At 39.3% G+C, this 25,727-nt stretch overlaps 1 protein-coding gene across 7 annotated transcripts; it reads left to right on the forward strand.

The window, feature by feature from the left end:
• The first annotated feature begins 3,467 nt into the window (after positions 1-3,467).
• Positions 3,468-23,839, forward strand: CSNK1D (casein kinase 1 delta). Of its 7 annotated transcripts, none has more exons than XM_086762013.1 (11): positions 3,468-3,758; positions 9,215-9,325; positions 10,265-10,413; positions 10,907-11,135; positions 11,508-11,678; positions 13,174-13,322; positions 13,899-14,070; positions 14,443-14,582; positions 19,158-19,187; positions 19,722-19,788; positions 21,592-23,839. In XM_086762013.1, the coding sequence occupies exons 1-10, from the start codon at positions 3,683-3,685 to the stop codon at positions 19,752-19,754; spliced, it is 1,260 nt and encodes a 419-aa protein (XP_086618139.1). In that variant the 5' UTR covers positions 3,468-3,682; the 3' UTR covers positions 19,755-19,788; positions 21,592-23,839. The 7 variants fall into 7 exon arrangements, with proteins under 7 accessions (XP_086618139.1, XP_086618140.1, XP_086618142.1 ...); XM_086762014.1 differs by lacking the exon at positions 21,592-23,839 and adding an exon at positions 20,097-20,656; XM_086762016.1 differs by lacking the exon at positions 19,158-19,187.
• Positions 23,840-25,727: the final 1,888 nt, after the last annotated feature.

The raw sequence follows: 25,727 nt of genomic DNA on the forward strand, positions 1-25,727 counted from the left end.
CACAGCATAACAATAACAACTCTTGCTGGTGTTGGAAAACGTCTCCCCCCTTCCTCTCAGCGCTGCTGCAGGGAGCCTCACCCCTGCCAGGCTGCAGGACAAGGGTGTACCGGCAGCAGCATCTACACTCACGGATCCACCGCAACAGCCCTTGTGCTGCTGCTGCTGCACATCTTGTTTGCTTGGACAATAAAGCTGAAAGTAAAGCATAAACCTCTTTAGAGTAAAATGAAAAATAAAGAACACATCTCATTAATTCACTTTATGCTAAAAAGATGTGTTTACATTTACATAAATCCAATTTAAATGCTTGTACTAGAAAAGTATGTGATGTTCCTTTTGCATGAGTTTAACTCACAGAGCCGTGAACGGATATAATTAAATTATCTGTCTCCGAAATACACAGCTACCACTTGACTAGGGTTTTTTTGTGTGTGTGTTACGTAATTAGGAGGGGCATCTGGCCGGCTGCACTGCCCAGGAGAGTCGCTGCTGAACCGCCAGGGAAACTCGCAATTGAAAGTGAGACGGAACTAAAGTACTTCAGAGTGCTCCATCAAAAGATTTTGAAAAGAACCCTGAAACATTCAGCTGGAATTACTGTGCCCTGTAACATTCAGCTGCCTCTTTTTAAACACGTAGAACAAATACCTAACTGCTTAGTACACCAAATAAATTGTATGCTACAGCTACTTGGCAGTTACAGTTTAAACAATGCAAGTCCATATGTAAATTACACAATTTTAATTTTTTTTAAGTTTATTTACAAAAGAAAAATGAGTGAGAGAAGAGATTCTTCATATGGTTTTACTTTCAAAATAAAAGAAAAAACAAACAAATCAAATCCCCAGTTCTGCAATCCATAAGGCTACCAAAAAGGACTGGTAGATTCATTAATGCCTTTGGCTGTACCGAAGCATGCAGAGGAACAGGTTTTTATATTTCAACTGTTACAACCAAGACCTCAAAGACCTGCGCTGCCATCAACTTTTGGAAGACCGTGCTGGGCTTGGGTGTGTGGAAGGAAATTGACTTAGGTTTATTAATTGTGTTAGTTATACGCATTTGACAAACCATGTAATGGCCACACATTGCCATAAAGAATTACAAGATACTATGCTCAGACCTTTAGTGGTCATCACAAGGCAAGACCAGAGAGAAGACAAATTAGTCTGATTAGTCCTGATCAGAAAGCTTGAGTGACAGGCAGATTTGCAACATCCTCGCCAGAGCTGTGAGTAATAACCCATGATTTGCAAACTACTGATGGAAAGGAGTAACACTGACCCGCAGCCAGCCTTTGGTAGATGACATTCCAAGACACTACACTGTTCCCTCTATGTACCCACACCTACTCTTTTTGGTGAAAATCAAGGGCATGTAAAGTCTCTTACTCAGCTGTGAACAGTTCTGGCCCTATGTTCGGCCTGCCTCCTACTGCAAAGGCCAACATTGTAGAAAAAAAAAAAAAGTTTCCATTGCCGTACCAGCACTGCAGCTTCCTCCACATGTACAAGGTTATGTACTTAAGCAGAAATCAACAGAGCTTACCCTCTTACGAATACAAGTAGAACCCACTGCTTCTGCCACTGTGCCCTAAACCTTCATTGCCTTAAGTAACTCAGTATGGCCTACACAATCCACACCTCAATCTGTACACGTGGTCCAACACTTCAACTAATAGAGCACTGCTTCCTCCCCTGTCTCTGGCTGCCTGCCCTTGTTTGAGTGCTCTTGTGTACTTCTGCTACTAGTTTTGCTCAGCCCATCAGGATACCTCCAACTCCAAGGCTGCACAGCGCACTCCCTAATACATACAGCAAAGAGGACACCACTGTCATTTTCTCCATTCTAGTACATATACCACAGCATAGCTCTTCCCCTAAGCACAGGAGATTGCGGGGAACCATGATTGTCTCAGTAGTGCTGCAGGCCAAATCACTGGGATCACATGCATTGACAGGGACAAAAACAGCCAAAGCCCCACAATGTTCAGTACAAAAATCCCTTCCAGTTTTGAGTCTGCAGTGCTCTACAAGCACTTCCCATGCAAAATTGACACATACTCACACCCACTTCTCATAGGAAAACTCTACGATTCCACATCCTGACACATAAAATGTTTTGCTGCTATTTGATCCCTCTCTACACAACAGGACTCAGACCTTGATGGTGCTGGGTATGCTACAGGTGCCACCCATTTGAAAAGGGGTGAGATGGTCCCATCCCCATTCTCAATGCACACATTCTCTGTCTCACCCCTCTCTGTGCATTTACACTGCAGGCTCTTATCAACCACCCTCCACAGAAAAATACAGGGTACCCATGTAGCCTAGTCCTCCTGCTCAGATCTTACTTCTTACCTCTGAGGAGCATACTTCAGCTCCTGCTCAAAGGCAGCTGTAGCTTAGGCCTTGGCATGCAACACAGCAATCACTGCCCACACAGTTGGGTCTGCAACACCACCCAGGTAGAATGACCCAGAAAACGCTGCACCTCAGTAGCATCAGTAGGAAGGAAGTGTACAGTTTGTTCATTGTCACGACACAGAAAAATTCCCCCTTGCAGGATGGCACATGAAACAACTGGAAGGGTACTCAGAAACTCTGCCTAGAAACCCATTGTGACTTTACTTTCCATCCCTCTGCCATCCTACACCTCTGCCACACACACCTCTCTCAATACTCCCAGCCCTTTTACATCATAGCCCACTGCCATCTGCAGCCCAATCACGCTCATGCCAGAAGCTGGCTTCATAATCTACCTCCGTACTTGCAAGTGCAGTCTCCTGCTTGCCATAGAATTGTCCAATAGAAGAAGACCACTACCCTGTCAAGGTCATGCTTTCAAAGGGTGTTGCTGCAAAAAAAAAAGAGAAAACATGCAAACAGAAACATATTTTCTCACCACTCCTCTTCCACCCTAGCAGAGGTAGGTGGCTTATCCACCCCACAGCAGGCTGCAGAGGAGATCCCAAAACTCCCCCCCCCCAGCGGAACAACACGTTTTTCCTCTGAAATTTGCGGGGTCATGGCTCATTGTTCCTCACGCCCCCCGGTCAAACGAGCACTCCTCGGAATCCAGCGCAGCCAGAGTACCTTTCCACGGCGAGGGGACGACGACACTCGCACTTGCAAGACCGCGGGCCAGATCCCCCGCCCGGCAGACCGCTCACGGCACGGCGCGGCGCGGCGCAGACGACTTAGACGGCCCGGGCAAGCCCGGTCCGTGTGCCCGGGGGGCGGCGCGATGCGATGGGGCAGCAGCCGGTACCGCCGCAAACGGCTCCTCGCCACGGACGCCGCGCCGCTGTCAGCGACGCCGGAGCACGACACGGGAAAGCACGCGCGAGGCAGGACCGCACCCGCGCGCCACGTGACCCGGGACCGACCGCATCGCGCCCGTCCCCACGGCCAGCGCGCCCCGCCCCCGTTGCTAGGGAAGTGAGGTCACGCAGTATGGCGGCTCGGAGCCGAAGCGGCTGAGGGGTAGGTCTTGCGGGAAATCCGCGTCCATCCTTCCCGGGAGGTGCGGCGACGGCGCTGCCTGTCTCGCTGGTATCGAGCGGCAGGACCAAAGCCGCGATGGCATCAGGAGTCGCAGGGCTGTGAGGCAGCACAGCGCGAGTCGGCAGGGCAGGCAGAGCAACAGAACCGGGTCGCGGAAGAACCGAGCTGCCGCCATGGAGCTGAGGGTTGGAAACCGGTACCGCCTGGGCCGGAAGATCGGGAGCGGCTCCTTCGGGGACATCTACCTGGGTAAGGAGTGTGGCTCGCTGGGGCCGTGCCTGGCGGCTCTGTGGAGAACGTCGGGGCCGGGTCGAGGTGGGCGCTGCTCGCTGCCGTGCCCGCCCCCAGCCCCCGGCGAGGTTGGGCCGGGGGCAAGTCCTGGGACCTCATTTCACCCCAGCTGGAGCTCAGGCTGCGCTGCTGTCCAGGAAATGCCCTTTGATATGAAGTACCTTGCTTAGGGGCACAGTAGTAGCCAGCTAATCTCTCGTTGGCATCATGTCCTAATTTGGACAGTGCGGAAATAGGGAATTCTGGCTTATTTCTGGCCTCTTGCCCTTGTTGTTTTATGACCTTGAACACCATTAATCTTCTCACCTGTAAAATGGGCATAAGGGTATAAATCTCTTCATTTGGGAAAAAAAAAACCCACACCCACCACATTCAGTTAAATGTTTTGGGAAAGAAAACTGCATCAGGGTTAAATGTCACTGCAGTGGACTAGGAAAAAATGCTGTCATAGGGATGTTTGTTACTCCTCCGAGGCCTAAAAAAACATTACACAACTATGAGTGACTAGATTGCGTTTTAAAAATCCCTCAAATCCTTCAAAGAATCATTGTAGTTTGGCTATCATGTTGCTTGAATATTGCTCTAATGCCTTATTGCATGTATCTTATTCTGCTACCATGATTTCTATGCAATTGTAAGATTTGCAGGATTGGCATTGTCTTTGGCTGTCCGTTTATGCAGCTGTCTATCATAATGGCTCACTGCTTATGATTATGACAAACAGTGGTGAGTACAAGAAGTTTTAAAAGCAAATATTTTTAAGATAGTCAGTATATTCTGCAAACTCTCAAACCATTAAAGGTGTGTTAAATCCAGAGAAATACAAATTTTATATTCTGACACATAGAAACGAGCACTGTGCATTTTAAAATTGTGTAAACTTAGAAAAGCAAGCCAAAAAGAGGAGGAGGTGGAAGTTGCTCGGGCGCTATGTTAACTGCATACATCTGGAGGGAGGATAAAAACAATGTCACTAGCTAACGTGTCTGGTATGTTGGGCAGTGTACGCAGTATGAGAGGTGTTTTTTCTTCCTAGACAGCAGTGCTTCATGTTGCAGTGCACAGCTGGCATTCAAAAATAATTTGTTAGCTAAAGCTGCTTGTTTACAGATAATGAAATAATGGTTATCCATAACATAGATCATATGCCTGATTAAAAATCCATGTTTCTAGCTGAAGGCATGTGGTTGTCTAGAGGCAGAGAACATGGTTCTTTCTCTCTGTAATGCTTGCATATAAGATTGAAATCTATTGTGAGAAAGATGGTGGTGACGCTTGTGCAAAAATCGTCATTAGCTACTGTTGTAAGTTTGGGTGGAGATTAAGACAGCAGTTAAAATCTGAAAAATCTTAGGTGATTTGAGAAACTCCTATTTTAGCATTTGACTCCTGCTTGCATAAATCAGTTTATATTATGGTATAAATGTAAGGTGCATGTAAAATAAACATTTTTTTTAATTCATCACTTTTATCTTTATGCATACAGGTCACACCAGTAAAGTTGCACAGGAAATAATAATTCTCTCTAGTACTGCTGTGCTGCATTTTGCACAAGAACTCCTCATCCTCAGTTTCTGACCTCTTCTTTTTATTTCTAAGTAGCCAGCATGGATTTACTTTTAGGGCTTGTTGCAAACGTTGTGCCAGTAACTAAAAGAGAATTATATGCCTGGAGGATCCAGCTAATGGCGTGGGTTTCTTTTTCCAGGGGAAATTAGTGTCTCTCAAGAACTGAAGCCTTTTGTAGAGGCCCGTTTGGTTTGCCTACCATTATCTGGTAAAGCAGAGTTGTTTGAAATCTATGCTTTTTGTGATAATGAAGTGTTGTGTGGTTTTTTTTTTAAAAAAAAACAAGTTTCTGCTTGGTTGCTCAGACTGCACATTAGGACCCAAGTGCCTTAAAATAACTTCTAAAGTTATTTCAGAACTCATGGATTTTTTTAAAGTACATATGCCTTCTGATAGCCCTTGGTGAATTTGGAGGTTACCTCGGTGTAGATTTCCAGCTTGATTTTGTGCTTTGAAAGAGAAGATTTGATTATTTTTGCCTGTTTCCAGTCCCCCTGTGTTTGTTTTAATGGAACTACAAGGGTGTTGAAGACCTTCTGGAATAGAGGGGAGGGACCTTGTTTCTTTCTTTCAGTCCCTTCTTTGAAATATGGAGCCAACGACTCTGTTGTTGTTATCTTAGTTTTTTCATGTTCTTTCCTGTTCTCCGTCATACCTCAAAATATATCTTCTGGAATTTGAAATGGCCCCAGCTTTGCTTGCTTAGAGTGGCAGGGTCAGTGGGACAGGATTTTGACATGTAAAGCACTGTTGTAGATAAAGGAGTGTGGAATACTTAAAGAAAATAAAATTTAGAAATTTTGTCAACCTGCATATTTTGAAGTTACGCTCCAGAGAAAGATATGAAAGAAATGGATTCCCAGATATTCTAAATAGTATAAAAGATGGACAAGGGGCGAGGGGGGTGGGGATCAGAATAAGCATTTGTTTTGTTCCTCGGTCCATGAGGTCAAATAGGTATGAGTCTATGAAAGCATTGCAGTTGCTGTGTTTTCATGGTTTTTGCATTATGTATATGTTTTTCTTAAGAATGAGATTTGGGTTGTAAACTAATGAAAATAATTTCCAAGGCTTTCCTTATGGTAAAGGATTTTGCAATTCCAAGTAAGATGGAATTGTGCAGTTTAAAAGAAAATATCTTCACAACTCTGGATGGCTTCTTCACTTAGAAATGATGACTTCTCATTGTACTGCTTGTTATTACTTTTTAACTATTGATGCTTCTCATAATACTGCTTCTTGCTACTTCTCAAATGTTATTATGCTTTTCTTAAAGGAAGCTAAGCTTCTGGTGGTTCCAGAGTTATTCTAGAAATTTTGTCCCAGGATTTAAGTGGCAACAAAAGTCTCTACTTAGGGACAAGCACTGGACTGCTTGGAAGAATGGTTTGTATTTTTGTCCCCTTCTTGTCTTGCTGGACTCAAATAGTTTAATTTCATTATTTTAATACAAAATATCTTGTGTTGAAGGAGAGGATTTGTACAGAAATTGAGTTCAGGCTAAGGATCTGTCTTAGATGACAAAGACCTCTTGGGAAGACCAACTATCCTAAGAAATTACCTACTAGGTCAAGAGCATAGTCTATCAAGTATGGTTTAATACTGTGTTGAGCAGAACTTGATACCAGTAATACAGGTCTTGATCTTCCTGTGCAGTTTTTGCCCTAATCAGTCACAGAAGTCTGCAGCTGTCTGTAAAGACATGTGCCTTTCAGTATTCTTCGACAGCAATTTGTGTCTGTTTTGGATTGGAAAAGTTAAAAAAAACAAACCAAACCAAAACCCCAAAACAACCGTGTCGGTTGCTGATCACCCAGCAGATAATACTGTCTTCAGTCCACGCTTTCCCTGATCTTGGCTACTGGGGAACTGGGGAGACCACGTAGTGAATGTAGGGATAAGCAAGAAAGATCCAGAGTTCTGTGGTTCAAAATCAAGATTTTTATTTGTTTGGGGTGGGGAGGTCAGTATTGGATCAGAAGAGAATGCCTTCCTCCTTGTATTGTTGATCCGTCCTTTCGCATTTCTGGATTGATGTGCACCATAACTCATTTAATAAATTCACCAAAATAATGTATTTCTAAAATGTGAAAACCATAGATTAGAGATTGAAGAGCTTCCAGTTGCTGCTACTGCACTGTGACCAAAGTAGCAATCAGAGATCCTGCCACCTATTATGCCAGTTACAACGGAGTCTTATGACACAGATATATGTACAGCCTTATTTTTTTTTGTGTCTTCCAGTTGTTCACCTTGACTTGTACTTATTGTACCTAGAGTGACCTTCAGTTGGTTTGTTTTCTCAAGGTGCATTGTGAAATGCCTAGTAACACGACCTGAGTGGTGTTCACTCAGAACAACCGACTGTACCAGAAACACCACCTTAATACTGATGTGTGTGCACACACAAAAAGACATTTTATTAACCTAAAAAAATTTAAAAGCAGCATACTCTTGTGTGAACTCTTAGATCATTCCATGCACAATCAGTTCCTTGCAGAGTGAAGAGTTGTGCCTGTTTTGAGGTGTGGGGTGTTAGCCTGTCTTTGTTAGCCTTGATTAGCCTGACTATAGACAAAAGACTATGAAGCACTGAAGTAGCTCTTTAATCTCAGGAACAAGATTTTGCTATTATAAAAGTTAAGTGAATACATTAGCTCAGCACTCTGAAGTGGTCAAAGAAAAGCGTATGGGAAAAAATAGGTAAGCAGAAAAATTATAATTGTGCATCTGTGCCTTTATTGCTTTGTGTGACTCTCGAAAAGGCATTACGGAACTGGAAAAGGTACAGATAAGAGAAATGGGGAATAATTAGGGGTAATTAAAAATTACTTCTGTACAAAGAATGACCAGGGTTTTTGAACTCTGAAAAGCGTTAAGGGAAAGTGAGGTAGGGTAGAAGCCTATGAAATCCTGAACATTGTGGAGAAAAGGAGTACAAAATGATTGTTTACTGTTTCTTTCCAAACAAAAACTAGCGGACCTCAAGTTAAGCTCTTAAAAGTGGGGATCAAAATAAACATCAGGTGATGTACTTCGCGTGATCCTAAACCATGAGGTAATGCGGAAAAGAGAAGGCCAAGTTCTGAAAGTAGAGACTCAGCGATATGTTTAAAAAGTGTCACACATCTTTTGTCAATTCGTGTTTCCCTGTAGCTCCCAAGTTGCTTGGCTGTGAGAGTATATATTTTCTTAACTCGTGTTTCTTTTGAAGAATGTCACTTTTTCACTGCATATGTTTAAACTTTGAAAGTGAACAGGTAAGCCAATTTTTCAGTCACTTGATTCCTGAAACAAGAATGTAATGAGATTTTTTAAAAGTTTTTTGAGAGGACAAATTCTTGATTTTAGATAATCTGCTTCCCAACTGGATAAAATCATAAAGTCTCAGAATACATCTGGAGTATGCTGAGGTTTAGGGAAGTTGTAGTCTCTATTTCCAGGTGTAAGAGGAGGTGATCAGAATTCCTAGCATTTCTTAGGTTGGCAGGGATACATGCCACCACACCTGTGAACATTCATTCTGAGCACTTCTAGCACAAACTGGAAGTGGAAAAACGCGCCTCAGAAGATGTACTTGTATTTTTTGGGGAACGGCCTAGCAGCAGTTTTGACTTTCTGTGCTACGGCATCTAATAGTTGTCTCTTAAACTGCTAGTCTGTTGAAGAGAGTCTCAGAAGACTTCAGAAGAGTTTTTAGGTAATCGTGGCTGAAAGTACTTAATAATCCCTGGATGTTTGCTGCTGAGAAGCAGTTTGTCAATATGTGTTTTGTTTCAGTCTGACAAAGGAAATGCATTTTTAAAAAGTGTTTTGACCAATGTTTTAAATTCTTCTCATTGTAGGAACTGATATTGCTGCGGGAGAGGAGGTTGCAATTAAGTTGGAATGTGTGAAAACCAAACATCCTCAGCTCCACATCGAGAGTAAAATCTACAAAATGATGCAGGGTGGAGGCAAGCAAATTACTTTTCTTCTTCAGAGATTTACCTGATTTTATGTCTGTGATGTATCTGCCATCTGAAAATATTTAATGGTTAAAGATTTCTTTTGACATATAAGGATGTTCTGGTTTTGTTGGGGGGGGGGGCGGGGCTAAGGTGGTGGCTTCTGTAGGAAACTGCTAGAAGTTGCTCCCCTTTGTTCAGTGGACTGGGCCGGGCCTAGGGCGGACCCGCTGCTGGCCAAGGCCGAGCCGATTGGTAGCAGAATGTTCCGTGATAACGTATTTAAGTAGGGGAAAACAGGAAAAGGGAGAGAGATGTGAAGCAGCTGAGAAGGGGGCAGAGAGGGGGAGGCGCGAGCCTTGTGGGCCTTGCAGGCCTCGCAGGCCTCACCCTCTGGCCTCCTGCCGGGCAGCCGACTGGGCCCAACTCGGAACTGGAGGAGAGATGAGAGTGTGAAGCAGGGGTGAAGATTCATTGCAAATTAAAATGGAAGAGAGAGGCATTTTATGGTGATCTTGTAGGCTTTGAAGCTAATAAGTTAATTTCTAAGGCCTTCTTCAGTAATAATATTTAGTGGTTTGTCAGTGTCTTTATTTTCAGACTTCCAATTTGCTCATTATTGCCATCTAGGAGACTACATGAGTATTAATACTTGTAAAATGCTTAAGGTTCAAAGTTACAAGCTAAGCACGAAGAGTGGGTGGTTTCTGGGGAAGAGGAAAAAGGCCATTTTACGCCTCTGTTTCTATAATTTTGTATTGGTTCTGCTGTGAAATTATCAAACTTTTCATTTCGGAATGACTGCATAAAATATTAAGCTTCACTGTAAATACAAACATTCACAGTAATGACCCTCTTAGAATTCATCTTAAGAGCCTTGAAGATTTGTGTGTATGAACTGTATAAATTGGGTTGTTCTACTGAATAAACTGTTTCCTTTTTTTCTAGTGGGTATTCCCACAATTAAGTGGTGTGGAGCTGAAGGGGACTACAATGTAATGGTGATGGAGCTGTTGGGACCAAGTCTTGAAGATCTCTTCAATTTTTGTTCAAGGAAATTTAGTCTCAAGACAGTTCTATTACTTGCTGACCAAATGGTAGGAAACTGCTTTGTTGATCTTGATAGTGCAGTATATTGGGATATTAAAATTTCTTGAGAGATCATAACCAACTACATTTTATTTCTGTAATTTAGAGGTGAATAGGCTGTCTCATTAGAGAAAATACTCAAAATTAGTTTTGTTTCTGTAAATATAAAGTGTCCAATCAAAAGTGATTACAAAGTCTTAATTTGATTTTTAAACACTGGACATGCACTGTTTGCAAACCAAGTGTTGCACTGCTCAAAGACAAAGAAATTCCTCCAAGAAAGTTTTTTTGGAAACAAATGTAAAATGTTTTATGTGGGAGAGAGCTGAAGAGAAGGTTTATCCATTGTCTTCTAAATTATGTTCTCTTTAATGACCTTACATTTTACAATAAAAAGTTTCTTTTATCTTTTTATCATTAAGATCGCATGGCTAGTGTTTTTGTAAGAAAAAAGATATATGCCCAGTCTCTTGACAATGTTGTTTTTTCTTCTGTATTTAGATTAGTCGAATTGAATATATTCACTCAAAGAACTTCATTCACCGAGACGTGAAGCCAGATAACTTCTTAATGGGCCTGGGGAAGAAAGGCAATCTTGTCTACATAATAGACTTTGGATTAGCAAAGAAGTATCGAGATGCTCGAACTCACCAACATATTCCGTATCGTGAAAATAAAAACTTAACAGGAACTGCCCGTTATGCATCCATCAACACTCATCTTGGAATTGGTGAGCTGAGGAAAGCAATAAATAGAAACTTTAAAAGTGTCAATGCACATAATCTTAGTGCAAGTAGATATTGCTTTATGGAGGCACAGAAGACAGTCCCTGTTTCTGGCACTAACAGTGCAGCATACTTGGCCTCATATTTCTTGATTGGGTGGGGTTCGATCAGTTTGTAGTTCTTTGGAATTAGCACATTTTTTAATAACTGCAAGGGTAATAGGCTTTTTCTTGTACTGGATGAGTTTATCATGGGCATAGTCACTCTCAGCTATTGCTTGTTTTTCTAAGGCTTTTTATGACAATCTTGTTGCACAGTCTTTTGTTTTTACAGTAGAAATAGAAACCTAATGAGTCCACTTTTTTATGCTGTTGTAGAGCAATCTCGCAGAGATGACTTGGAGTCCTTGGGCTATGTACTGATGTATTTTAACCTGGGCTCCCTCCCCTGGCAGGGACTGAAAGCAGCAACAAAGAGGCAGAAATATGAACGTATCAGTGAAAAGAAAATGTCTACACCCATTGAGGTTTTGTGTAAAGGATATCCTTGTAAGTTACTCTTTTGTGGCACTAGGCCTACGTGTTCATGTTTTAGTGGTATTTGGTTTTTGGATTTTTTTTCCTTTCCCCCACCCCCCATGACTGGCCACATCCATGACAAAGATACTACTGTGCTTTCAAGACCGAGATCTTTGTGTTTGTAGACCATTTCTAATTATTCCTTGTCTTAACTATTAATAAACAGTCATTGTGATGCCCTCAAGTCAAAGGGTAGTTTGGTATGTCTGATTTGTGCTGTATTGTGTATGTGTGTGTGTGCATCTATACTGGCTGGATAACTCAAACAAACAAATAGCTTTTTGAGAAACTACCCATTTTGTCATATGTGTGGGTACTGTTTCTTTGGTGAATCAAATTGTATAGTCAGATGCATCTCTTACCTATTGCAGCTGTTTCACTTGGGAATTGTAATTCCCGATTCATCTAGTTTGGCCTGTTGATGGTCAGCATCTGTGAGAGGCATAAGAAACCCTGCTGTATCCTAGCATCATGCCTCAAAGCTGTTCTGTTTCTCAATTTGGTATTTACACCACAATAATATGTAGGCATTTTTGAACCCTGCAAAATGATACTTAAATCTATTTTAAAACTTGTTGACATTAGCTGCTTTTGGCTTCGGCAGCTAGGTATGATAATGAGAATTATGTTTTTTGTTAGGGTTGTATGAGAACTTACTCTCTTCAATCTTTTTCAAATGTCGCTTCATACCTGTTACTTTACATTTTTTAAACTATGTTTTTTCTCTAGTGTTAACAGGCAGGGAAGACTAATCAAATTTTCTTCTGCTGTTTGTTGGAATTTCTTTCTTAACCTAAATTATTAGTATATTATTTCAGCTGGAAAGACTTGAACTCAAAAGCTATTTTTGTGATACTGCTTTTATGTCTGGTTCATTGAGCTCACAACAATGTTCATTTTTTTCTGTATAAGTCGTACTTTGTGTGTCAGATGTTCAGACTATTGCAAGTCTGAAATTGTAGCATGACTTACATGGGCAATATTTGTGGGTCCCCTAGTTTTTGCATGTTTTGTGAGGCAGCAGACATGAATCTTCATGTGACTTACCAACAAAGACATGCTATTCAGTGTCCTGCAAGAAACTGCATTTAAATATATTCAAAGCAAAGAAAGGAACAAAAATATCTTTTATTTGCACAACTGTAGTTTTAAACTTGTCCCCCAGCTGTTAAGTTAAAGAATGCTAGCACTGTATCCTCTCTGCTGTTGACAAATGGGATCTTTGCCTACTGTGTGATAGACACACAATTTGGTTTTCAAGGTTGACTTGATAAATCGGCTATAGTGTTGCCCTCAGTATATTTCTAGAATTAGGTCATTATTATTTTTCTTATGTTTAGGAGATTCTCTATTTATTGAGTTTGGAGTGGTTGGGTTTGGTTTTGTTTTGGTTTTTTTTTGTGATTTAGAATTATAAAAAGCAAATGTGAAGCTGAAGGAAAAAACGGGCTTTCTTTTATTACAGCTGAATTTGCCACATACTTGAATTTCTGCCGTTCCTTGCGTTTTGATGACAAACCAGACTATTCATATCTAAGGCAATTATTCAGAAACCTCTTCCACCGACAAGGGTTCTCCTATGACTATGTGTTTGACTGGAACATGCTGAAATTCGTGAGTAGCTGATGTAGCTTTCTAAAACTTTTTTTTTTTTTTTGGTGTGTGTGAATAGTATTTTTTTACTACATTGTCAGTTTTCAGCGTCTTAACTGATACTGTAAGATTGTCTTGCCTTTTTCCTCCTGTAAGTTCTGTTATCTAGGAAAAAAAGATCAGGAAATGAGGAAAGGCAGGAGATACAAGAGCCATGATAGGTTAAATTACAACCAAGTTGAAATTACAGGCTGTTAAATGTGAAAGGCTTCTAAGATACTTTCTTCAGGGCAGTCACCAAGCTAGGTTGCAGAATTATTTTCTCCCATCTTGATCTTCAGCACAGGTTGTTTACAACTGTTGAGAAGGTGTGCAAGTGCCATAACAGCATGTATTTACGTTAGCATTTTGTAGACTATCCCAGGAGTTGTATGAACAAAATTTATGGCAGTTCTCAGGAAATTTTACCAAAATAATTAATGCATTAGCAAACTTCAATTCACAGGTTGTCCAGTTCTTTATGTTCAGTATTTTTATCCAAATATACAGTTGTAAGCTCAGTAATCTCCCAAGTTGTTCACAAGTCTTGACCCTTAGGGCGCAAGCAGAGTGGCTGAAGATGCTGAACGTGAAAGGCGAGAACGAGAGGAAAGATTGAGACATGCACGAAATCCAGCTGTGCGTGGATTACCCTCCACTGCTTCTGGCAGGCTGAGAGGAACGCAAGATGTAGCTCCTCCTACTCCTCTTACCCCAACTTCACATGCTGGTAAGTAAGCAAATACCTGGATAGATGCACCTTGATGACTACTCTAATTTACTACTCTAATTTGCAATTTGTTCCTGGTCATTGGAAATTAGAAATTAGAATTGGGATACTTGAGTGCTATTTATTCAGGTCAGGGTTTGGGTTTTTTGTTGTTTTTTCTCTCCCTTACTTTTCAGTAGATTTAAGGTAATTGTATACACTCATTACCTGCTAATTGCTACTTAGATTTCTGTGAATGTAAAACAAAGGCCTTGATTTCTCTTGTTTGACTCTGTGGAAGTTTTATATGTGAACAGTGAGAGTGTAATTTTTCTGGTGAGCATGTTATAATCCTGTTTCTTGTTATGAGAATCTAATGCAGTTTTCTCACAGCCAACACCTCTCCTCGGCCAGTGTCTGGTATGGAACGAGAAAGGAAAGTGAGTATGAGATTGCATCGTGGTGCCCCAGTCAATATCTCATCGTCTGACTTAACAGGCCGTCAAGATACCTCTCGCATGTCAACTTCGCAGGTAAAAAACATTTCTGTGTAATGGAAAAAGGAGGGTGGTTTTAGAAAGTTAATTTGCCAAAAGAACATACCAGCTAAGCGATGTGATTTCATACTGATTTTGCACATGATGCTGACTACTATAAATGCTTGACATTTTAACTGAATGTTTGTGATGTAGCTGCAGACTACTGTAAAGAATTTTTTTTTTTTTCCACTTTGGCAGCAATAAGTGTAAAATACCCAACGTAATACAGAGTCATTGGTATATGAGATACAGCATTTTTACCTACAGTTATGATGTTTTGGTCCTTTGCTTGTTGAATTTCTCGTATCTCTTATTAATGAGGAAGCAGTGAGTTAGAGGCAGTTATGAGTCGTGTTTCCAAATCAACAGAGCAGAGTATCTTGGTGCAGAATAGACAAGAAATAGTTGGTGAAGAACAGAAAAGTACAAAAGTTAAGAAATGTTGTAGTAGGGTACTGTAATTCAGAGTAGATAAGAAGCCACATACATGGATGAAGGATAGGTCACAAAAGGCTCATTTGAAGAGGATGGCAGGAGGATGAATGATACAGTGATTCATAGCCGTAACACTGAAATAATCCTCATTGGTCACAGTGACTTAGCAAAGAGATTTTAGGAATGCTGCTTTTTAAGACTGACAAAAAATGTTTAAATATATTTTAAACTCTATATACTATAGCTGAAACATTCCTTTTTCAGGGTATTCACACAGACTTGTCCTAGGTAGCGTGTGGCCTGGCTTTGTGCAGCTTACCTTTAGTCTTATCCAAAGAATGGGGAATCCCCTGTACTGTAGGTGTACTGCAGTGTTACTGGGAGAGCTGTCTGTTATGAAGACTGGTGTGGTCGCCTAGGGGTTTTTCCGTCACACCTCAATGCTGTGCTGGAGTTTTAACTGCATAATTTTTGCTGTGGACTCATTTTATTCCTTGTTGACAGAGCATATTGATAAAAATGAACTTAATTCCTTTTCGCTTCATAATTTAATTGGCAGTATTAATTATTTTGGATAGTACATGTTCTTATATATAAAATCTTACTACTAGAGGGAATGCTCTTTTAGATGGAGGCCAGGTGGGTATCTCTAATGAAGACTGAGAGTGAACTGGATTGCAGAAACAATTCTGTAACAAAAGTGAAGTGGGATTTTTTGGGTTGGTTTTCAGCTGAATGAATTGTTTCACCATGTAGCTGCACAAGTGTTTGTGCTTGCACAAGGGATGAACAGTTCAGGAGCAGAGATGATGAGAACAGGAGGCAGGTGAGGTTTTCTGTGTTGGCTTTGGCAATTTTTGCCAGCTTAAATTGTTCACTGAACTACAATTCTTGCCACCAGCAATTTATGACTGAGTTTGTAACGAGTATGAAAACAAGGAGGGTAGAACTGTGCATAGTTACAAATTTTGTAAATATGCAAAAATACCTGATAGAAGCACGTAAAGAAGGTGCAGCCAGACTCTTCTCAGTGATATCTAGTGAAAGGACAACGGACAGCGGGCACAAATTGAAATATAAGAAATTCTTTTTAGACATGAGAAAAAAACTTTTTTTTCCTATGAGGAAAAACCTGCTCCTATCAGGAGCAGGTTGCCGTAAGAGGTTATAGAGTCTCCCTCTTCCAAATTACTTGGAACCCAATTGGACGTTCTAAGTGGCAGTGACTGCGCTTTGGGTAGTGGCATTGGACTAGATGATCTCCAGTGGTCCCTTCTGACCTTGGCTGTTCTGAAAGGCTGTGACACCGAGTTCCTGCTGAACATTTACTCAAATGTAAAGATGGTTTCCTGGTAAGGTGTGTATGCCAAGATTTGTCTCTGGCATTCTGAGCAAATCTCACATGCTTTGTTTCTGTTTCCAGCCAGATAAATAATTAATGGCAGTAACAGAAATAAGTGCAGTGATCTTACCTGACTATGTTAGGAGAGAGTGTATCTTTCATTTATTTTGCTACATTACTAACATGTAGCTCAGCATGCACGTGAAACTTTTCTAAACATTGTAAGGTACAAGTAATCTGAGTGGGTTTGCAGATACATTTCGTTTCTGCCTGACTTGTAAAATGAGAATACTCTGAGATTGTGTAGGACTGTGGGTGTTTTTGAGTAGTCTTTGAATATCTGGATCTGTAATTTGTGGTGTGGGCCAAGAGTACAGACAGACTTAATGGCACATTTCCGTACCTGCCCTTTTTAACACTCTGCTCCAAGTATGGGATCACTCACTTGACTTCTTTACAATCCCAGTAGCGGTCTAGTTAGGATCTTCTCTGAGTTTTTTAATCATTCATCATCTGTTGTCTTTGTTTAGTTCTTATCAAGGCAGTGGACTACTGCTGGTCTCCACTCATAGTGACTGAATAACAGTTTGTGGCTGTAGAATAATTTAAGTAGCTTCCCATAGGCCTCTCATATTTGGAAGGCAAGAGAGATTTACTTAGACTTTACCTTGTAACATTTCCCCTTGAGCTTGTTAGAGAAAATTCACTTTTCATTTTCCCAGTTCTTGCTTACTCCGTAGCAGGCAAGATGGCTCAAGTTGCAAGTTTTCAAAGCTTACGCCCCTTACTATCTTCATAATGTTAAAGTACTTCTTCCATAATAGACATTAACCAAGTTACCAATTAAAGCTATGAGTTTCCCATTATCTTTATACCTTGTTCTTAGTTAGGAAAACATAAAATATCCAAATCTCATGGCAAGATTATCAAAGAGAATTTTGATTGACTAGATGCAAGAATATAGAAAGTCATCTATACCGTTTCTTATCAAGAGAGCAGTAAAGAACAGCAACTGTTTGTCCCTGCCCGTTCTAAGTGTGTTAGTTGCCTTCGTAAGTCTTAAGTGAATATACTACCACTGTTCCTATTTCAGGAAGGGCTTAGACCATACTCCTGGTAGAAAGCAGCTTTTAAAGATTACTATACAGACATGGATGTCTTATGTTAAGAACTACATTTGTCAGAGTTGTTATTTGTAAGTTGATAATTTAGTTTTTTTATTTTACTTTATTTGGATGCCCTGGTTTGGTAAGGCCATGCTGCATCTGTATTCTCCACCTCTCATTGTCTAGAGGAAGGGCTACTGCTTGTTAAACTGTAAGCAGTGGAAATGTGTAGAGCTTACTCAAAGAAATAATGAAAGCTACTTACCTCTAGGTAGAGTTCTTAAAGATGACTCCACATTTTTATCTCTCTTTTTTCCAAAATGAGTTCTGATCAGTTCAGACTGAAACTGAAAACCAAGACTTGGGAATGTAGATAATATGAACCAAAATTCTCTTATGAAAATAGGTCTTCTCGGAGAAATTTAACACTCACAAAAAAAATGGTAATTGGTTAGGGTAGCAAAATAGGTGTCATGTACATTCCCCACCTCCAAGGCATTGTCCATATAGTACCTAAATCATTCTCATTAGAAAGACTAGCACTTTTTAACACTAAGTAACTAGCTTCCGTGTCTACGAAACGGTTCATGAAACTTAAGTGTCTCTAATGAAATTACGTAAATTCTATGGCACACATTGTTCAGTACTTTTCTCGATTATGTGGAAGTGAATGCAGCATCTAAAAACTTGCAAGTTGTGACATGTTTGACAGCGATAAACATTAGTGAGAGTTGAGCAGTCAGTTAAAGTGTATTCCAATAAAATGGCAGTACTCCAAAACTTGTTAGGATTAAAGAGTGGAGTCCATTGTTGTACATGTGGTAAGCAATGACTGAGAAGGCTTTAGGTGTAGTATTGGAAAAGTTAGTGTGATGTCATAATGAAAGGATATAATTTCATCCTTGAATCTGTGTATGATATAGTAATGAACAGAAATTGAAAGGTTATTTCATGTCATTGATGAGATGGATGCTGGAATATTATGCTTAGTTCAGTTCTCAGTATCTTAAATTGTTGGAAAACTAAGTAACGCAGAGAAAAGCCATACAAATTGAGCTTGGGAAAACAGATTGTACAATGCAAGAGTTTAAAATCAGCATCTTTCCATTTGTCTGAAAGGTAAGAGATCATCTTGAGTGAGTTGGTGTAGTATTTTAGAGACAATGATTTTTACAGGAGCTGACATTTATGCAGAAAACTTACGTGAATAATCTATTGCTTAAAATTAAAGCCACTCACATTTAAAGAATAGTGAAACAGTCTGAATGAAGGCAGTTAGTCACTGAAACAACTTCTAAAAGAGGTAGGTCATCTGTCTCCTTTGCCTTTGCATCAAAACGGGATTAATTTCTAGGTGGTGTATTCAGGTGTGAAGCAAGCCTAAATTACAGGTCTCTGTGCAGTGAAGAGTTGTGATCTGTGCTGGACAGAAAGTCATACCATCTGTTAAAAGATCTTTCCGCTCTTAAGCTCTATGAGCAAATTGTTCACTAGGTCTCCTTTACATAATCAGTCTTTAAACATTAAGAAATGTAGTAAAGGAGGTAGTAAAAGAGGTCATCAGTATTCCAGTAAACACTACTTTGAATCGGTTCTGTCAGTCCACATTGCGCAGTCTGCATCCCAAAAGCAGTGGTCATCTCAAGAGTATAGTTATGGGTGAGTAGCCTTCATTTCCTTTCACAGGAGGTTCGGTCTGACTGCTCATGGTATACAGTAAGTTGTTTAACTTTTTTTTCCTGAATGTAGCATGTTCAGCACCCAACAAAGCTGTGCATAATTCCTGCTGGTGACAGAGATATTCTCTCCGTAGTTGGAAGAAAAGATTGGAATGCTGCACAAATAAATATTTGATTAAGTCTCTTTGACAGAAGTTTTTTAGAAGGCTGTAGCCAACACTGGCATTGAACAACTTAAGTGTTGTGCTGCTTCCCTGGCGAAAAAGCAACATACTTCCAACGCCTCTGCATTTTCCATCTCCTCATGAGCAAATCTTTCTCCACATATCCATCTTAATAGGCATCATACTCTGCATTGTTCTTCTGACCCTGTCAGCTTTCTCTGAGGAATAATCATTTGTTCCTTTTAACGTATCTCTTAATAGGATAGAAATGTCTTATAATAAGTCTGAAATCAGAGCTCCTCAAAAGATACATTTGCTACTGCAAGTTAGGTTGGATATTTGTTAGACATCTTTATATATTGGGGCGGTGGAACTGTTACAAATTGCTGTCTTTTCCCCTACCTCAGAATAGCATTCCTTTCGAACACCATGGCAAGTAGCTGCTCGTCTCCTTTCGTTGGAAGGCAGCACTGGGTGAGTGCTTCTCATTAGACACCAAAACTTTGGATGGGGTGGGGAAAAAAGTCTTTGGAAACATCCCACTTTGCTTCTTCTCCTCACATTATCTCATAGTTGTACCTGTGCCTTCCGGTCAGATGCTTGATGGAGCATTGTTTTTTCTCTAACTTGAAAGTAAATCTCCTTCCGAAAGTTGAATTATTGCTTGGACTCTTAAGCAGAATTGACAAAAATAGTGACTTTAAAAGTCCCTAAAATCATTCAAGCATCAACAATAAAGTAAGTCTAAATTTTAGCTGTTTGAGAATTACATGTCTTTCCAGGGATGTTCATGCAGCAGTGTGTCATCTGTTCAAAACCAGATCTGCTTCAGAATCGTAAAGCCAAAATACTTGTATGAAGACTCAATTGACAATGTTACACAAATAAGGCTCTGTCTTGTCGTGAATGGAATGTTCTACTACAGCCGTATCCATTTTTCACCATTTTATATTCTTCTCCGTTCCTTATGAGCTGTCATTTTAAAAATACTCAGATCTGTTCAGATCTATGTTTAAAAAATACTCACATACTAAGAAGAATAGTTTGAACATAAGCATCTTGGAGGTAGACAGACTTGGATTTGGATATTTTATAACTCCTCTCCACTGTTCAGTGCAGTAGAAATTTCTGCCTTTCTGTGTGCAGCTTTTGGCTTTTTAGTCTGTTCTGCTTTTGGCAATAACAGGTTTCATCAGGGAAATAACAAATTTCAGTTGAAATCTGAACCTTGATGGCTGAAGAATGCTTTCTTAAGTACTTCAGGAGCTTCTTTGCTTTGCTTCTTATTAAAAAAAGGCTGTGAGATTTTTCTGTTCCTTAATAAATTCTGTTGTATAACTCAGTCTGCTGCCTCACTTTCTTTATAACGCCTAAGCTTGCACTAATCCTAAATCTCTAGTTGGTGAAGAATTCTGCTATTCCTCTTCTGTTTTCTCCTCCTGCTTTGTGTGCTTGGCTGACTGTGCACAAGCTGCTTCCTAAACAGTTTGTAACATTAAACAGATCCAGCTGTAAATGGCAGCTTAACACTTTCAAGTCCAATTATCAGACCTGAGTCAAAAATAAAATAAAAAAAAAAAATTGAAAGGAAAACCTAAAGCTTTGCGTTGAAAAGCTTGTGTGCAGGAGACATGCAGATTGTGGTCTGCTCAAGGTTGTGTCTGCATTGGTTGGCCTTTACTGTATGCCTTACTATTTGTAGCTGTTTACAGCTGAAATTAATACTGAATACTGATTCAGCTACTTAGACATTTCTCACTTCTTGAATTGCAGTGGTGTGTAGTTGTTTTTCACTCTTACAGGGAAAGTGTTATTGAAATAATGTTACACTGTTACTGAAATAGGTCAAGCTATGGAAATTAATGAAGTGTCATTTAACACAATGTCCCATGAAAAACAAAAAGCCATTGAAAAGAATTAATTTTTTTTTAACCTCTTATTGGGATGATTTTTTTTTTTCCCCCAAACTTAATTGGGTCTATTTCTACACATTGGTAGTGTTATCATCTGGTTTGTTCTTTCTGCTGTGCATGTTTATGCTCTGTTTGCTTTTCTCTGGCTGGAAAAGTGAATTTTCTGTGTTAATTTCTAATAAAGGAGGAAAATACAGGGAACTTCGTGTAGCTACAGGTGGGTGCGAAATGTTATATTGCTCATTGTATTTTAAATTCACACACTTATTTTTGGCAACTAATTATTTAAAACTACATTGAGAGCCACTTGTATGTTAACTGAAAGGGTATGTGCTGATGTTGTCCTGTTTTTTGGCTTTGGTAGATTCCTGCTCGGGTAACTACCAGTGTTCTCCAGTCTGCTGTGCACCGATGAAAATTATTTTGCCATGGAGGGCAGATAATGCATGGCTGATCTCCTATGTTACCAATGGCTTTACTAGCAAAAATACCCTAAACTAGAGCGGAAACATTACAATTGGAGTTCTCCATGTGACTTAAAAGGCACTTGGGGGAACATGGACAGACTCCAGCAGCTGCCATTACAGGACGCTTTTGCCAGAAACCCAGTGACCTTAAGAGAACCCTGTGGTAACAGGGCTGGAAAAGAAAGATGGTTTACAGAGTTGACCGCCTGTTACCGGATGGCCATTTCAGTTTTCCTTCCACAGGCGGCAGACTTTACCCCCTTTTTATTATTCTACTGTAACTATAAATCTTTTACTTGGTTTAAGAAAGTTTTTTGTATCATTTTGCTAAAATTATTGGCTTAATTCTCTGTAAAGAACTCTTGCTTTTGTCTGATTTAAAAATGTAGAATATAAACAAACCTAAACTAAAGACAGTGACTTGAAATTTCTTGTTTAAAAAAAATTAGTCTGGCAGGGAATATGTAAAATGAATCAAAACTCATCTGACTTTATTTAAACTGTTTACTTACTTGTGTGGTCCCATTCAGACTGAGACTGTTTTCTCATGAAATTTTTAAAACTGTTAGAATTTTACTTTGCTGTTTGCTGTCTTCATTCATACTTAACATTCAACTTTCTGTGTAACACGAATGAATTTTTAATACTTGTTCTTTTTCATAAAAGAGGAGAACTAAATACCCTGCAGGAGAGTGTAAGTATAGTAGAGAAGGTGGTAATGGATTTTTTTTTTTTTTTTTTTTTTTTTTTTTTTGTAAAGAATGTGAAGAATGAAGTGAAGGACTCTGGCATTTGAGGGATTTAGAATTTGGAAGCTTGTCCTGTCTCTCTGCTTAGTTTGGGTAAACTGATTGTTTCAAACATTGTTTTTATTGGTAAAAATTTGTTTCCTGCAGTCTGAGGCTGGTTAGCTTGAAGGGTATTGCAAGTGGAAAATAACATTGCTACTGAGTTTTCAGTGAATTTGCACGTTTCATTCAGCATCTACATGTATACAAATAAATAAATAAATTGATTCAGGCCTTCTGTTTCATGCTAAGACTCAAAAAATTGAATTATTAAAAAAAAAGGCAAAACAACCTACTATTGCTGTGAAATCCTGAGAATTTTTACAATTCAGATGAATACCATATTTAATTCTTAACTGCATTCAACCTGTGTATGCCCAGTAACTGGGAGTGAGTAACTCAACATGCTTAGGTTGTCCAAAAAACTATTGCAGGTGTTGTTAGCATCTGTTAGTTATGGAATATGGGAGATTCTTCATATTGTTTGTTACAGTAAACAGTCTCGTAAAATAAAGGTAGATATTCTGCCCTCATAGCACTTGGAACAGTATCAGAAATACTGTTTATACTGATGTGACTGAAGTAATGGGAAGTTCCATGTTGGAAATGAAAATGTATACAGATTTTGTTTGAACACTTAGGTATTTTGAGAAATTCTTCCCTACTTGAAAACAATTTTTTTTTAAAGGCCTATTGGTCTTCAAAGTTTTAGGAAGAGTAATTTTTCTTGTTTCAGTGCTTACAAATTATTTTTTGCCCTTCTCAAAAGTCCACGTATTAAGTATTAGTCACTCTCCTTTGGACGTTTTCAGAACATTAGCTACTTGCTTGTGTGTACTCTGGGTCTGACTGGGGAAACCTGTGTGTGGGGAGAGTCTAGTGGAAAAGCTTAAGAGTTTGATCCATAGATAAGTTTTATAAGAGAATTATTTCCTCAGTTACTATAAACTTCAGTATTTTAGGCATGTGCACTACCATTTGAACAGTTCTACACTTCTCTGTGCTTTCCTTGTAAATATCTGTGGTTAATAATGTACTGTTAGAGGGACTTACAAAGGCAGCCTCTTTATTCTCTCTGTATCTGGAACATTAGATTTCTGTACTATCCTTAAAAGTTGACTGCAGACTTCTAGAATTGTACTCACTTGTGGGCAATTTTTGTTCTTCATAATAGTTAAATTCCATCATGCAGAAAATAGTTAGACTGTCTATATAAACCTGTGTATTGGAAACCAGTATTTCAGAGCACTTCATTTGTACCACCATTGTATTTGTGTACTTTAACAATTGTGTAAATACATTCATAATAACTTCTGTTCTTTGGTGTAACTTACTTACAATGAATCCTTACTCTTTACTTGGTGTAACTTCTTTTTCTTCGTTTTTGTTTTGTTTTGTTTTAAATAAGGAGTTTCTCTACCTACAAAGAGCATTGTCAGTTGCAAACATTTGAAGACGTGGTACTAGAACTTTCACTGAAGGATTTTTGTAGTCATGGTCAGAATACAGCGGTTAGGTTATACAGGAAGGAGAAGGCATTCATTGCTTTGCTCACAGAAAGCATATCTTTTGTCTCTTCAAAGGTAACTGTTTTTGTTTGGATACTGCTTCTTTTCCAGAAGTCTTCCTTACAACGCTTTCTCTTACCAAGTAATACATTGTATTGATACATACATTGTATGGGAAGAGAATTGCTATTGAGACTTGATCAGTTATGGGAGCTAGGATAAAAGCAAGAAAAATACAGAGCTCTACCCACAATGGTATGTATAATAAAAGTCCTGGCTTTTGCTATGTAGTTCTCAAAAGTCTATTCATAATCTGAGAGCAAATGCTCCTTCAAGAATGCTCTGTGTTTCTGATTAGCAGGCCTTTAAAAGTTGGAAGGATATTTAATTTATTTTCACAGTTTTAATTTAGAACTGACTATATGCTGTTATGTGGAAAATACCACCTGTGCTGCTCTTTTATGTAATTGTGACGGTTACAGCGTCCCTAAATTCTTTGTGGTACAAGTACTTTGAAAACAATTGAAAATAAATAATATGCTTTAATAAGAGAGACATTAAGTAAAATCATTTAAGGAGTCCATACATTGCATGTTAACTTCATGAAAGTACTCAAAATAGACCTGTGAGTGGCAACTCCTCCATAAAATCTGTCAAAGGTAGAACTTTAAAATATTGAATTTCCTGACAAGAATATTTGCCATGAATTTACAGGGGTTTTTTAAGCAGATCATTGGCTAGAGCATATGTGTTAGTTTCAAGAATATTTATTTTCTCTTTGTAAAAGAATAAAATTAAAAGGTATTTATTTTGTTGTTTAACTTTTGCCTTACAAAAGCAGCACTTCATGTGTGCAAAATACTAAGTGAAAACAAACAAGGCTGCTGGTTTACTAGTGCTGAGCCATCTGGTCAGAAGTCTAGATTTAATCCAGTTGTGAGGAAGTGTAATCCACCATGAACTTAATCCTACAGCAAAGTAGGATTTGTCACATCCACTAGATGAGACAGGTAAATAATAAAAAGGTTTTTCTGTTAAAGAATGCAGAACTTCATTATTAAGAACAGTACACTTCCCACTGGTTCATTCAGGTGACAGTTATTGGCATTACATGTATATGTCTAGATTTAAAATACTGTATGGGCCTGAATTGTATGGACTGTTTGCAGTGTTCAGTAGTTTTGTACCAGAAGAGTGCTCAGAGGCCTGACTTTTGGTAAGAATCTGTTTCACAGCAAAATCCTGCTAACTTTATCAGCAATTATTTGCACAGGAGGAATACTTTATGACTTTTTCTCAGACATTGGTGTTTTTTTCCTGCTTAATCTTATCAAGACTAGTATGCTTCAGTTCTTTTGATGAAACCATTGCATGCTGCAGGCAGAGGGACAATGAAAAAATATATGAGCTCTGTATATACAGAATCTATAAAAATATGCAGTGTACAAAAAAAAAAAGGTAGTGTTTTTTGTTAATCTCATTTTGGGAAAATTTTTTATTCAATGCATATAGAAGATCTAGGTCTGAGAAATATAAGTGTCATGGGCAAATGGTAATGTGGGAAAATAGGAAATTGTGTGTATCATCCTAAAGCATTAAGCCCTAGTCTACCATGTCTTTGCTGTGACCAATCCAGGATACTTGGGGTGGGATGTAGAACAAAACAGGAATTCATCTGGTACCTTATGCACTAGGAAGAAAATGTCTAGTCCTGATCTCATAAAGACAAAACATTTA

This window comes from Chlamydotis macqueenii, chromosome 18, assembly GCF_036417535.1.
Source record: "Chlamydotis macqueenii isolate bChlMac1 chromosome 18, bChlMac1.mat, whole genome shotgun sequence".
Lineage (NCBI taxonomy): Eukaryota > Metazoa > Chordata > Aves > Otidiformes > Otididae > Chlamydotis > Chlamydotis macqueenii.

Bases quoted from the DNA above. Each gene is read 5' to 3' on its own strand.
- CSNK1D (XM_086762013.1), top strand. From the start codon at position 3,683: ATGGAGCTGAGGGTTGGAAACCGGTACCGCCTGGGCCGGAAGATCGGG. The intron at 13,323-13,898 runs GTGAGTAGCTGA...CTTGACCCTTAG, and splicing joins ACTGGAACATGCTGAAATTC to GGCGCAAGCAGAGTGGCTGA. The intron at 14,583-19,157 runs GTAAAAAACATT...TTCCTTTCACAG, and splicing joins CTCGCATGTCAACTTCGCAG to GAGGTTCGGTCTGACTGCTC.